Source organism: Lampetra planeri, chromosome 28, assembly GCF_965212315.1.
Source record: "Lampetra planeri chromosome 28, kcLamPlan1.2.h2, whole genome shotgun sequence".
Taxonomy (NCBI): domain Eukaryota; kingdom Metazoa; phylum Chordata; class Hyperoartia; order Petromyzontiformes; family Petromyzontidae; genus Lampetra; species Lampetra planeri.
In genome coordinates, this window is record NC_136134.1 from 4,701,430 (window position 1) to 4,717,203 (window position 15,774).

A 15,774-nucleotide genomic window follows, 5' to 3' on the forward strand; every position below is an offset into this window, starting at 1 on the left:
TGGCACGGTTGGACAGCTTGCGAGATCCTGCTGCAGATATGAAATGGCATGAAATCCTTAACTCATCCCAGAGAGGAGCGATCATTGCCATGCTTCTTCATGGACGATTGAGCTGGGCTTAACGCCTCTGCGATGGGTTTGTGACAGCAACGCAACTGAAAATGTCCATTCGGCTGTACGAGTGTTGTGGCCGGCAAGCGTGATCATCTTAAAGTCATCATTTTGCTCTCAAATGGGTTTGCATATCCGTGGCTCAAAGTGTATACAAATATTTCAAAATGCTTAAAAAAATGTTTAGTGAGTATTCACACACAGTTTAAAACATATATACGGTGTAAAAAAAATCACATTGCTGTGTTATAGCTTGTACATGTACAGTCCTATGTGTCAATTATTTGCTGGATCAAGTCCTTCCCCATGCTGTCAGTCACGGGGGTTGGTTGTTCAATACTCCGCCGTGCTGGTCAGTGTCAGTTCGTGAGAGGGGGGTACCCAGATGTCACTCGCCACTGACGCCAGAGCTGTGGCCAGTCATCAAACTCAGATCGGAGAGGATCACAGCGTAGCGTGCTCGCCGTTTCGCCACTGCTCCACCCCAATATTCAAACACATTCCTCCTGCGGAGGGAGCTGGTAGGAACGTTGGGTTGCTCGGTCAATGGCCAGGGTCAACGGCGGCGTGGTGTATTCCGCAAATATGGCCGACTGTGAGGGCGGGCACAAGCCAGCGTGAGTAGGTTAAACGTTGAGTTTTATAAGGGCACCACGGGGTGACCAGCCCCTCCCCACCCAGCCCCACCCCTCCCACCCCCCACCCAGCCCCACCCCTCCCCACCCAGCCCCTCCCTACCCAAGCCCCTCCCCACCCTCCCCTCTCCACCCAGACCCACCCCTCCCATTTTTGGATGCACGACGGACGGACGAACACAATAATCCCCTGTGGGCTGGTGTAACCAGGAGGTTCCTACCAGTATCATTCTATATTGTGGTGCTTTGTCAGTTTTCGGTGTTGAGACAACACGTATAAGTAAACAGAGGTTATTAGGATAGGTAATTTACAGTTAATGTATACATGTGCTCTGAAATGTATTTAAGAACACGGTTGACCTTTAAAGTGGTGTTTTGAGCTTCATCTCACGTCAAATAAAATAATAATAAATAATAATTGACATGCAGTGCGCAATGTGTGCATGGACCTTTTGTCCCGCACCTCCGATTAGCACAGTTGGCTCGTACGGTGCAAAAGAAGTTCACCATACATACGTCCCACTACACCCTTAAACAATAGTTCTGAGTGGAGGAACTAAGAGACATGAGAAACACCTATTTGTCAGCAATGCAGTATTTACGCACATCTTTCAATAAAGATTGTGTCCAATAGTGTCCGTGAACAATATCTGTTTTTCCTATTAATACATTATGTATGGAAGTAATAAATACTTTATGAAAGTATTAAATTAGTTAAGGAGTGTTCTCTTTTCCACTGGTTAGCATTAAGACAATGTCAAAATGGAAATTACACGTGTCGGTGGTTGTACCAATGTCTGCATATTACATCCGCTGTTGACTTCCTACCAGAGATGCACAGCCTCGCCAGGCATTTCTCATTTCATCAACCCTAAGTTGATGATGGACCGAGATGACCTGACCTGGATTCTAGCGAATATTTGAGTGATAGAGAGCTCTGCTGCTCTACCGACAGAGCTGTGATAAACATGTGATATCAGTCCGTTTATCTGGCAACAAAACTGACACCTTTTTTTAACAAGGAGTCATGTTTGCATTGACCACAATACCTGCGATCGGAATGCAAGCAAAAATCACAACTCTGATAATGTATGCACTGTCAGGGAAGTTGATTGGTCCACACCCGAGACAGCTTTTCTTAGAGCCTAGTCTCACATGGTGTTGGACCAGATGACGCCAAAAGGCGCAGACTAGGCTCTAAGAAAAGCTGTCTCGGGTGTGGACCAATCAATTTCAAGGACAGTGTATACATGATCAGAGTTGTGTTTTTTGATTGCATTCCGACCGCAGGTATTGTGGTCAATGCAAACATGACTCCTTGTAAAAAAAGTGTCAATTTTGTTGCCAGATAAAAGGGTAAAAAACCAATGATCATATTTTGATACTGGCAAAGGAGGTTCCAATGGTGATATCAGTCCGTTAAGATTATTAACATCCACGATTCTATAAGCCAATGTGTTGCTCAAGAATAACACATTTGACGTTGTCATTATTGTCAGTAATTGTGTTATTGACATATATGCAAATAAAATACAACAAACATTTTGTAATGTACAGCTATCTACGTGGATTACAAATTAACATAGCTAATGTAAGTGGAGAAAGCTCGCTTGTTCATTTAAACAAGGGGTTTATACTTGTTCCTTCCCTTGAATAAAGTGCTCTTTGTCACAACGAGCATAACTAGCAGTTGCACGACATATATAATGAGACATTATGTATTTAAACATGGATTTAAAGCCCAGCTGTTTAAGTTTCACAGTCACACGAATCCCTAACGACCAATAAAACAAACTGCAGAGCGTTTGTGTCACATCATTGTGGGACAGGAAGCAGACTCTGGCAAGCATATGGATAGAACAAATCCATAATTGTTAAAAATGCAAAAACAAAAAACATTAAACGGAAAATTAATTAAGCTTAACGTACGTATTTTATAAAATCTGTGAAAGATTTATGTTCCCAAAATTATTCCTTCAATTCCATATATTTCCCACAAACCTGATGGACAAGACACAATAGTCAATCTGAGACAGGCAAGTCTTTTGATGAAGCCAACGCCATGTGATTGTCTTCAATGTGGCCTGAAAACTGGTCCGTGAGTGAACTTGTCGCTACACGGTGGCAATGAAGTGACCTCAAGTTCTGCGATGCCCTTGGCCATATAGCTGCGCCTTCCCCCTACCCGACTGAGCCTCACACATTCGTGAGCTCTGGTACATGACACAGACTTGTGAGTCCCCTCTCAGAGACACATCAGCAGCTGTGGAGCCGGGCTGCTTAGCCGTCGCGAAGGACCAATGCAGGGGACACACAGCTGCGGCACCTAACGGCACAATTTGAAGACTGCCTCCCGGGCACGGGCTCTGGCAGCTGCTCCACCCGCGCAGCTATCACTCTGGCCCTGCCACACATCCCAGGTATGGTTGCCATCTGTCCTGATTTCCCCTCTTCTAACAAAGCGTCATATTCTTCCTCCCATGATATGTCTTCTTCTTCTTCTTGTACATCGACAGGTGGCAGCCTCCGGGCCACGTGCCTCTGCCACGTGCGCACCACCGTTATGAGCCCGACGGTGCCCCTCGTCACAGGTAGGTGGTGGTCTCCTGGCTCTGGCGCTCGTGCGCGCGCGCCACCGCCACGTTGAGGCACTGCAGCCACTCCTCGGCGTCGCGCTCGTCGCACGCCTTGAGCACGTACGAGCGGCTCTCGGTGAAGATCTCGAAGGCGCGGGGCAGCCCGCGCTCCTTGCGCTTGCGGCTCACGACTCGCACGCTCTGCACCTTGCTCAGCTCCAGAGGGCACTCCTCGCCCTCGTCCTTCTGAGCGACACGTGTTTAAATAGAACGTATGCATGTACGAATGAATGTGCGTACTTAACCTACATTTTATTTATTTTAAGACGTGTACAGCATTGTTGGTCACGACTGCCCGGTAAGTGTAGCATGTCACAAGTTGCCACGTGTGTGTAGGCACACGTGGCCATTTGAGGGCGCAAGGGTGGGGAGATGTTAACTACCTCGTCTGGTATACAGGAATTCGTGATGCCTGTATATTTGCAGTTTGCATGTTCTCCCCATGGTCACGTGGCTTTTTCTCGGGGTCCTCCAGTTTTTCCGTCCACATTTAGAATCAACATGCGAGTATTTGGCTGATATAAATTTCCACTTGATAAGCCACTTCGTTCAGCTTTCATTTGTGGCCAGATTGCTTCTGAAAAAGAGCTATATAGCTCAGTGAGCCTTACCTGGTCAAATAAAAATTGTTTAGTTCAGTTTTAATTCAAGTCAAGGAACTTATTAGCACTAATCTATTACGACTTAAATCATGCTGCTTGTTGCTAGCTGCTTGGTATTTAGGCTGCCTAGAAACTGTGAATAAATATATATATAAAATGTGGGCCTGGGCACAGGGATAGAATTGGTGAATTTGTGTGGCCTTGTTGCGAAAGTGAAATGCATGCTGGACCATGGGCATGGAAAGTCCATGTGGCCGTCATTCACAATCAGAATATTTATTTACACTGGAGGAATCCTATGATCTATACAGATCTTTGTTTTACAGATGTCCAGTAGAGCTCTGAAGCTAAAAAGCTCTCTTTCACAATGTATGCCGATGCTGCTCCGTGTGTGAGGCGTGTTAAGTGCTGCATTTCAAAATGGCCTGCAACTAATTAACAATCTCGAAATTGATTGTCAGTTTAAAAGATGGATGTTGTTGACTTCACATCTGCAATGTCTTACTTATTTTCTCAAAACACATTTTACGTTTAATGTAAAAAAAAAATGGCCCGCAAAAACATACACAATAAAACATATCTGATGTAAGTTCTCAACGCATTACATACTAAAATAAAAACATATTTTGCAGCATATATTTCTATGCAATTACCCTGACCCAAGCGTATTCCTCAAAAGTGATAACCAATCTCAGTGGAGTCTTTTTTTGTATTTTATAAAAACTAGTATTGGGTTATATTAACTAAGAAAACTAAGGGAATGATGGAATGGAACAGACAATGGTGGAGGTCTTTGCCCATGCGTGGGAAGTTAAAGGCTGACTGTGCCAACAGCATTGGTTGATTTAATGACAGCGTGGAGCTGTACGTGTGTATGTTGAACTTCTTTCGCACCGTACGTAGCCAACCGTGGTAATCATAAGTGCGAAGGAAGGACAACAAACGAAACACAAAAAACAGTTCTAAAGAAATTAGTTTTCAATTTAGGTTGAAAAGTGTATAGCTCCAGTGTCTTCATAATATCGGAAGAGCGTTCCAGACGGCCGCAGAAGCGCATCAAAAAGCACGTGATGCAGTGACCGTCTTTGATTGATCAAAAAAAAACCCGCTGCGAGGATGACCGGAGTTCGAGTGATGGTTTATGCTCCTTGATGTGATCAGCAAGGTATTGCGGTTCATTTGTGGCAAGCAATTTGTATGTAATGAGCCCGACCTTACGAGGGGAAGTCAGTGGGCTTGAGCAGGACATGGCTAGCAGGCAAGATGACTGATGGATGAGATGTGTGATGGAATGGCAGCCAAAAATAGAATTGCCCCCAAACGGGCGACCACCGATGATGGAGCTGTACGTGTGTATGTGTTGTTATTCGGCGTCAAAGGAAGTTTTCTCACCGATTTCCCCTTGCGGAAGAGCAACTGGTTGCCCGCGAGAGTAAAATATCGCGTTCTCCAGCGCTTGATGAACTTCCACCGCACCTGCTTCTCCTTGAGCTTCCCTTCCATGAGCGGCCTTCCCTCCTGGTTCACATCTTGGCAGCGAAGGGACAAGGTTAGGAGATGCCTGGATTGGACATGGCCAGTGCTGGAAGAGTTTACTGCTCAGAGTGAGCTGTCGGTGATCGGTTATCAAGGTCATGTCGATGATATCTATTTATTGGTAGTCATTTTAGGATTTGCTCCAGTCAAAGTATTTATGATCCTCAACTCATTCTGAGCAATAACACTGCCTTGAACAAATATATAATAGGCACATTTTTGGACAGCGGCCATTGCCTGAAACGTCACCAATATACATATTCCTTTTTACTGGTAGGAACCTCCTGGTTACACCAGCCCACAGGGGATTATTGTGTCCGTCCGTCGTGCATCCAAAAATGGGAGGGGTGGGGCTGGGTGGAGAGGGGAGGGGCTGAGTGGGGAGGGTGGGGAGGGGCTGGGTGGGGAGTGGAGGGGCTGGGTGGGGTGGGTGGGGGGTGGGAGGGGTGGGGCTGGGTGGAGAGGGGAGGGGCTGAGTGGGGAGGGTGGGGAGGGGCTGGGTGGGGAGTGGAGGGGCTGGGTGGGGTGGGTGGGGCTGGGTAGGGGGTGGGAGGGGTGGGGCTGGGTGGGGAGGGGCTTGTCACCCCGTGATGCCCTTATAAAACTCAACGTTTAACCTACTCACGCCGGCTTGTGCCCACCCTCATAGTCGGCCATATTAGCGGAATACACCACGCCGCCGTTGACCCTGGCCATTGACCGAGCAACCCAACGTTCCTACCAACTCTCTCCGCAGGAATGTGTTAAGAATATTATATTGACAAATGCTTTTTGTTATTATCATTATTATTTTACATGTTGCTTGTGCGCCACTGCCAATGCAGAAATCACCAAATAATCTGTGTTAAGTACCTAGTGTATTGTCTATAGAGCATTTTAAATGATCTATAGATTTGTATCCTCTAAATACGGACGGCCTCGCTAAATACTGCACGCACGATTGATAAACCTAATGTTCATATACTAAACAGCAATATTTTACTTCGTGAAATCAGCGAATCAAAATGTGCGGTCTTTGCTGTTTGCCTTGGCTCTTGTCAATGACATCCAGGCACACACACACACTTTAGCGATTGCTAAAAGCTAACACGCGGTGGGGGGCTTAACGTAAGCAAAATCACCGTGGATGATTAGTGCACAAACATTTTTTGTTAGGGGCCATCCATTTAGTACGTATGCATGTAGGGAGGGGGTTTAACCCAAATGCGTACGCTTGCGTATGGGGGGTCTACTGACAATGTACGTATAGGAAACGGGGGGCGGGGGGGTGAAGCCTCGATAATAATTTGTCTACATTGGCCTTCCAATGAGTTGGATAGTCCGGCGGTGGACTATCTGTTTGCTTAAACACGTGAATATTATGAAACCTTGATCATTTCTGCGTGGATTAAATATCGGCCGTTCTATAGGATTCGGGGGGGGGTGCGTCAGGCATACGTACGTAGGTGGGGAAGGGGTCAGGTTTTGACAGATTTTTGCGTACCTACTCAATGGATGGCCCCTTACTCTACGGTCAATGTTATGTTGGGCACATGTTTCGTGCACGTTCTTAACCGTGATGATGTTAGGAGGAACAATGTACGGCCTTGTAAGTCTCTGAAGTGATGCACTTTAATGACGCTCAAAAGGAACCAGACCACCCAGCTCGAAATACATTTCCGATTGTCACGATGGATTTTACCGATGCTGACCAAGCTTCTACAGATTGTGTTTGTGTGTAAATGTATATATATAGAATATATATATGTACATTAATGTGGGGAGCGGTAGTGTAGCGGTTAGCGTGCTGCTCTACGAACCTGCCAACCTGAGTTCGATTCTCGCTCACGGCCACCAACACACAGTGACAATTATCCAAATCGGGTCCAGGCCTCCCCTAGGTCGATTCAGTCTCAAATGAGTACCGGGGAAGACAAAGGCGGCCAGGCGTGGTGCTGGCCACGTGTGCTCTGCTGGCCTTGCATATTAACTCACGAACACTTTCCCCGACAGTCTGTGGAGGCTATGCCGGTGATCTGTATCTTTGTCTTTATATATAGAATATACTATACAAGCAAGCTGTGGAAGAACCGTGAGGTCAATGAAGGCCTGATTAATGCACCTCGGCGTGCTTTCTCTCCTGCAGATCTCGCAGACGTGATTCTTGACTGCCGTTAAAGTCGGTGCGTGTGGTTTGCTGTGAGCGGGGTGCTATCTCTCAGTGGTGTGTGCATGTGTGTGCTCTCGATCAGTGCGCAAGTGTGTGCTGGGGCGTGTTTGGATACGGTAGTTTCTCATCAACACACCACCCACCCCCTGAAACGGTTTTGATCTCCCACCGAAGGGATGTGGGAAGAAAAGGTTGGTGGTGGGGGGGCACTTGAGGAGAACTGCTTTTGAACGGGCATGGGCCTCCCCTAGGTCAACTCAGCTGAAAATAAGTCCCAGAGAGACAAAGGTGGCTGCGTTATTTGGCTCGACCCACCATCTTTGATAGGCACTCGCGAACAGCACTCCTTCCAGACACTCGGTGAGGGCGAATTGAAATACCTCTGCTGTCTATTAAGCAACAACAGGTTTTGTACATAACTTACTCTTTGGTTCTTTCGGTAAAGTCATGTAGAAAAAATATACTATTTATTTTATTTTATTTCTACGTGACTTTACTGAAAGAACCAAAGAGTAATTCCTGCAGTCATGAAAGCTTCAAATCAAGTTTGTACAGAACATTTCACTACTCGATTCGACGTAATATTTGTGCCAGTCGAATGCTGTGTGTTCAGTAGGTAGGTGAGTACAACACACGGCAATGGGTACTGTATGGCAAATGGAGGGGGGCGTGTATTACCAAGGGCTTTGTCTGGGTGGTTACACATGTAACAACCCCATCTGCCGGCCTCTTCATCGAATCCAAAAACGTCGAAAAAACACACCTCTCCCAGTTGCTGCCTCAGGAACTCAACGTCCTGCAATGCAGAGAGGGGGGACCGCGTGCGAATTGCTTCAATCGAAGACTTGAAGCAGACACAAGACTTCGCAAACTTAAGGCGCTCGTGACATTTTCGACGGGGCCTTTCTATTGAGGAAAATGGCGGGACACACTTTATTTTGGTAATGGCCATATTCAGGTTAGAACGTGTATATGAAGCCACACCATGCCTGGAGAAAAAAGAAGAAGAAATTAACAATTTGATTTGATTCCTTTAAGCGGGCGTTTAATCGCGCGACTTCTAGAAAACTGTCCGAAAGCTGTCTCCAAATGGCTTTCCTCCATGGATACACTCTACAAGGTGCTCCAGATGTCTTGTCTTGTGACCTCCAACCTCCTTTGCATATTAATTTCTGTTTTAAATTTACCTTACTTTTAAAATGTTAACTTTTAGAGAATTAAATGGAGGGGGGAGGGTCACAAGACATCTGCACTGTAGTCCATGTATTACAAAATGCGAACAGGATGGTGTCTCGTTTAAATAATATACGAGTATGACCCTGTCTCTCGGAAAAATACTCTGAACCTCATCTCATCTGTGGTGATGTGGGCGGTGGGGGGGGGGGCACTAATGGCAGATCCTGTGCACATTTATGTATGAATATTATTCCCGATAGCCGCATGGAGGATCATTGGAGAAACGCAGATGGTCGTATGAATGATGGCACTTCCGTTCAATCCCCTTATCCATAGGCATTTGGGAATAAGGGGAAGAACTGATGCACGTAAAATAGGATTTTGTGTTATCAATGTTATAATAGAAGTGTCACTCTAGTAACATGTGATGGTGGTTTTGGTGTATGATTCATATGCTGGTCTGTTTCACAGCCATCGTGGCAATGGGTGGTCTGTTTTTTCCCCCACAGATTCACTATACCATGCTGCTGAAAGCTCAATCACATTATCAATCAATTAATTGATACCCATAGCGACCTTTCGAAATTTAGATTTCCCAGCAGCCTGTGTTTCACTTTGTAATATGCTGCAGTTTTAGTTCCTTTCCAATGAGTATCGTCTAATATCTTATGGAGGAGTGTCTTGGACTGGCTCTCTGAGCATTAGGCACATCTGATGAACTCTAAAATGGCAATTAATGACGTGTTTACCTCAATGCACTTTTCACAAAGCAGAATGTATTAACATAAAATGCGATGCAAATCTTGCATTTAAGGAGGTTTCTGATATGTCCAGGGCAATGGGGGCCGACTTAGGTGCCCTCTATTGAAAGCAAAGGGGTGGATAAGCCCAGACTTTAAGTGACACCAGGTGAGATTTTATCCCGTGACATGAAATGGACATCAGTATGCGTGACACAATGCATTACTGCACGATACACTGTACATGCATTAAATAATGCACGTGAGAATATTATATCTGCAATTCAAGAAAATATATTCAAACGATATGCAAATGTTAATCGAGCAGATGAGGCTGTACAGAGAAGACGTAACAATACATGTGGGGATAGTAAGTGTTTAACACGTAGGCTGTCGCGACCAATATTGTCCATAATAGAGATGTTTGGGTGTTCGCCTGATGATGCTCGTTGTAATTACCGGCGAAACGTCGTACTCGATTGGTAAATATTGTGGGTTTTACTCTCCAACACACCGACGTGCTGAACTCGTAACGAATTGGCATGTTTTGTTTACGTGACAAACCATACTAATTGGCTGTATCAGGCGGTGGCGGGTTTAACGACACATTTATATTTACGCGCTCTAACCCAAACAAACTCTCTATCATGGATGGTAATATCGACCAAAAAATTATTGGAATCTTGTATAGCAAATATGAGAGCGATTCGTGGCAATTCGTGGAACCGCTTGCGTTATGGCTAACGAGCACAGCAAGGCCTGGGCAAGCACAACAATGCCTGACCTTTGCGGAGGGCAGCGGCGAGTGGATGACGGCCGTCTCGAAGGCGAGACCGCCCTTCTGACGGGCCCTGTCCCACAGCTGGGCCAGCGTGCGCACCACTGCATCGTGCACAGACAGCGGCGACGGAGACCGACTCTGCCCACGGCAACAACAACAAAACGTCGCACAAACCTCAGCATTCGCATGCTTTGGGGCCGTCCATAAATTACTTCACGCGATTTTGGAGGATTTTGGACCCCCCCCCATCGTCACACGGCGTCACAAAAAGTCAGACTCCCCCTCTCTCAAATATGACGTCACAAAGCTCTGCCCCCCCCCCCCCCCCAAAAAAAAACATGCTTCAAATTGCTTTAAACTATTGTCATTGTAGTGCATATTTAATGTGGCGCTGCACTCTGATGTTGTAAGAAAAAACATTTATTTAAAAGTCTATTTAATTAAGTAGAACGTGTTGTCTATGTTTATTTAAAGTTGCGCATTTTGATGTGACGTCACATTTCTCGTCACACATCGTCACAAATATCTAACCCCCCCCCCCTAGGTGTGTGACGCCATTTATGGACGACCCCTTTACCCTCTCACCCACATTAGGTGTGCTGAGCAGCCTTCTCACACACTTCGCTAAAGATATGCGAATTGCATGGCAGGTAAACAAATATCTTTAAGTCCTCAGAACTCGAAATATGTTAAAGTGAAAACCAAATTGAACGTAATCATTTTTTTTGCAATGTTACTATAATGTGTGAAATCGTTGGTGATTGGGCTGAGATCGTCAACTCATTGTGCACAATAACCTCGTCTATACAAATGCCATTTCATAGAATTTACATTCTGAACCTAAAATACATATTACACTGGAAAAATGGAAACTAAATATCTACAACAGGTCCTTGCCTCGTTCAAATAAAATGTATGCATGTATCAATGAATGTGCATATATAACCTACAGTTTATTTATTTTAAGACATGTACAGCAGTGTTGGCCACAACTGCCCAGAAAGTGGATCATATCACAAGTTGCCACATGCGTGTAGGCACACGTGGCCACCGTGGGGGCACCAGGATGGCGAGATGTTAACTACCTCGCCTGGTATACAGGAAGTCGTGGGTTAGATCCAGACCCTGATGCCTGTATATTTGGAGTTTGTATGTTCTTCCCATGGTAACATGGCTTTTTCTCCGGGTCTTCCAGTTTTCCCTCCACATTTAGAAACATGCGGTTAGAGTATTTGGCTAAGAAAATGTCCACTTGATAAGCCACTTCATTGAGCTATCATTTGTGGCCAGGTCGCTTCTGAAAAAGAGCTATATAGCTCAGTGGGCCTTACCTGGTAAAATAAAATCATTTTCAATAGTTTCATAGTTACTGGATGGAATGTGGCAGTGCTCTTCTCACAGCTCTGAGTGTGTGTGGGCACCTGTAAGAAGAGGGTCATGAGGTGGAGCCAGGTTTGTGGCTGCCGAGATGGGAGGGAGAAGTGAGACTTGGAGTAGAGGCAGTACTCAGATTTCTTGGGACACCCGAAGCTCAGCTTGAACAAGCAGCGGGATGCAAGCTCTGCGGAACGCACCTCCAATTAGCACGCCTGGCTACGTACAATGCAAAATGACCATTGGTACCTCATTTGCCAGTAAAAAATATGATAAATGTTTTTTTTTTACCCTTTTATCTGGCAACAAAACCGACACCTTTTTTACAAAGAGTCATGTTTGCACTGCAGGTATTGTGGTCTATGCAAACATGACTCCTCGTAAAAAAAGGTGTCGGTTTTGTTGCCAGATAAAAGGGTAAAAAAAAACAATTATCAATGCAAAATGAGTTTAATATACATACACCGGATTTCAGGCAAGTCAAAGCAAGTAGATTTTCCACAGGAGAGGATTCCTTTTTTTTAAGTTGTATATTTTTACATTCGTGCGTGCATGTTTCTCTAAATAATTGCACACTTCAACCACGCTGTTAGCCATGAAAAAAACAAAGCTTTCCATTGAGAACACACACTCGGTCACAACTTTTGAAAGCAAACATCAGAGAACAACCCACTCAAGCCCCCTCAACAGTCATCTTCATGAACGCTTTGTGGCACACATTCATAAACCATGCTAGGCGTGTTTGCCGCATTTCAATGAAACTCAATGTTTTAGAAACTGGAATGAGCCCATTTTAGTGACAACCGAATATTAATGTTACGCTTCGTGCCGGCAAGAAGGCTCCACTTGAGAAGAAGGTTCATGGGTGGCTGCCTGCATTTGACAAGGTGTTAAGCCCATACGCCACCCCTCCCCCTGCAGTTTGTGCATTTGATAAATTAAATCAAATTAAATCAGACTAGGCTCTAAGACAAGCTGTCTCGGGTGTGGACCAATCAACTTCAAGGACAGTGCATATCATTATCATTATCAGAGTTGTTTCTTTTTGTTTGCATTTTGACTGCTTGTGTTGTAGTTATTTCAAACATGATCCCTTGTATAAAGGTGTCAGTTTTTGTACCAGTTGAAAGGGTAAAAACCTATCACTATATTTTGCCACTGGTAAAGGAGGTCTCATAGTGTAAATGCTTACCCCGAGCTCTCAATACTTTGATAGTGTGCTGTTTTTAAGTTGTACGCCTTTTGGCGTCATCTGGTCCAACACCAATGGAGACTAGGCTCTAAGAAAAGCTGTCTCAGGTGTGGAGCAATCGACTTCAAGGACAGTGCATATCATTATCATCATCACAGTTGTTTCTTTTTTTTTTAATTTTGACTGCTTGTGTTATAGTTATTGCAAACATGATCCCTTGTATATAGGTGTTTCAGTTTTTGTACCAGTTGAAAGGGTAAAAACCTATTACTACAGTATTATTATTATTGTGCTTGTTTACCAAGGAAAGCCTCACTGAGTTGCTTGACTCTTTTTCAAGAAGGTCCTGCCAAGTTATTTTGGAACAGGGAGGCGATGATTTCCGTTACGTATCATCCCAAAATGTGGACCCCTGACGCCGGCACACAGTGGCTTATTATTGCGAATGACGTCACGGGATCCGATAAAAACGTCCGCTGTAAAGCAGATGTCACGCATCTCATGGTTAATACGCGCGTAGCATTCATCAGGGCGGCCACTGGATTCGAACCGTGAACCTCTCCAAAAAGTTGTGAACGACATGTCGCAGCCCCATATTTATTACGATTATTACTTCCAATATTATTTATTGATAGGAACACTTTTGTTGATTGTGCCAGGATACATGATAAAAAAATATATATTTTAAAATGAAATAACATAACGTTTAAATTGGTTTACATCAACAGCTGGCCGAGCCGCACATCACCTTCACAAAAGGAAAATTAAACACACAGCCACGTTGGTGCGACTGTGGCCATGCAACTCAAACTACGGACCGTACAGTGAACCCATAGAGGCTCATAGAGATGCATATCCATACCCGTCTGGACTACCGCAACTCTCTTATGCTCGGCTTCCCTTCAACAATTCCAAAACAACTCTGCTCCGATCATATTCAACCTTCCCTATAATTCCCATACCTCGACCCTTCTCGCGCAACTGCACTGGCTCCCGTTTCAAATTCCCTCACCTTGGGCTTCAAATCCCTTCATGGACTTACCCCACCATTTCTTGCCACGCTTGTACCTTTCTACCTGCCTTCTCGCCCTCTACGTTCACAATCTTTGCTGTCTCTCTCTGCTCCTTCGTCTCCTTGTGCGCAATCTCGCTCGTCGCTCTTTCTCTTCTCGCCCCCCTTCACTGGAACAAACTTCCCCCCTGCACAAGAAGCAGTCACCTTCGCTCACTAAGTTTCCACTCCGCACTCAAAACTCACTTATCATTACCACTCGCTCACCGGACGACCCCTCAGTCTCCCCCTCATAACCACCACCGCCGTTACTGTTCCCTCTTCATATTCACATTATATGGATGGCTCTCACCCATCCCCCATTCATTCAATCCATTCACCATCATTTACTACCGTCAATTTCACTTTCACCGAATTAACGCGTTACAGATTCGCCACCCCCCCCCCCCCCCCCATTGCTTTCTCTCATCTATTTCATTCACCTCATTTTCTGTTCGCACTTAGTCACATATTCACATGTTTTTGTTTGTTGTGGTTGCACCCGATTCAAGAGCCGAATGGCTCACAGGGCTATACCTAATAAATGAACTTGAACCATTGCATTCATATGTACCCTTGTTAATTCTGTGTACAGCACCTTGGTTAAGGTGCTATATACATTAATTTAAGAAGAGATACTCATACAGACACACAGAGGCTCATAGAGATACACAGAGTTACATTACAGATAAGCCATGGTCCGAATGTAACCACGCAACCCAAAATATGGATCACATAGTAAACCGCTGTGGGGTCCGCGCTGCGTCAACGGAAGAGGCATAGCAAAACTGCACAAACTCACTCTGCTGAAAGCCCTCTCGTCGTGACCAGGAGACATTGGAATTCAGCTCCTGAACATATTTCTGCAATGCGCAAGGATATTTTGTATAAGGATAGTTGATTAAAAGAAATACATTAACAAAAAACTGCAAGAATGTATGATACTCTTGCTACATTTTCCAAATTCCTGGTGGGACTGTGTTCCAAATTGATGCCCATCAACACGTTCCACTTATTTGTGGTGAACACCACAAGGGCAGTGCAGCAAAATGCATTGTTAAAAAAAGTGTCCAATCGCATTAATATCATGTTTTATGTCGTGAAGTCTACGTGGGAATGAAAGAAAATGTCTTAAATCCCACCGATCCGACATATGGGTGTCTTTCCGTGATTAGACATACACAGAATTCTGCCATAAACTACGTTTCACAAAAATCTGTTTTCTATTCCGAAGCAATATTCTAGAGAATGTTTTTTAATGATTACCATAAACTAAACGAAATAAAAATGAGGAACACGTGTTAATTTTTTTTTAAGATTGCGACTATGTAGTTCCTCCAAAACCTTGCTCAGCATTAATCCGCCCTGCGGAAATACGGTTCATCAAGAATTAGCCGAGCAAGTTTTATTTACTTGGTGCGAGCGTGAGTGAGGCACGGGGTGGCTTTGGGAGCAGGTGCCGGGTGTGGTCCTTGTTACGGGCACGCAAGAAGACAACCCACATGTGACTAAATCACCCGCAAATGCGCCCCGTTTCGTCACATCTCAGCATCTAAGTGGAGGGAGTCAAGTCGGGATAGTGCTCGTATAGTCGACCACCATGCATAGCAGGTGTTATAGACCGTGGGGCGAGGTGGTGGACAGCGGAAGGCGTAGCACAGAGAAAAAAAATTATTGTGCTCTACTCCTACGCTACAAAGTCTATGCTGTCATTTACATCCAGCATCGTCGGGCAATTTTTTGCCAGAATGATTACATCCAGCCCGTACTCAAATTGTAAACGTCTCGGGA

The 15,774-nt window shown here is 44.9% G+C and overlaps 1 protein-coding gene across 1 annotated transcript in view; it reads right to left on the reverse strand.

Moving 5' to 3' along the window:
* Positions 1 to 897: 897 nt before the first annotated feature.
* VEPH1 (ventricular zone expressed PH domain containing 1) overlaps positions 898 to 15,774 on the reverse strand; it is a 187,999-nt gene continuing 173,122 nt past the window's right edge. Inside the window, exons 10-14 of the mRNA XM_078607698.1 lie at positions 11,788 to 11,927; positions 10,370 to 10,504; positions 8,348 to 8,465; positions 5,377 to 5,513; positions 898 to 3,568 (exon numbers count right to left, since the gene is read on the reverse strand). Coding sequence (XP_078463824.1) covers positions 3,332 to 3,568; positions 5,377 to 5,513; positions 8,348 to 8,465; positions 10,370 to 10,504; positions 11,788 to 11,927 — 767 coding nt within the window. The 3' untranslated portion in view covers positions 898 to 3,331. The remainder of the gene's footprint in view (positions 3,569 to 5,376; positions 5,514 to 8,347; positions 8,466 to 10,369; positions 10,505 to 11,787; positions 11,928 to 15,774) is intronic.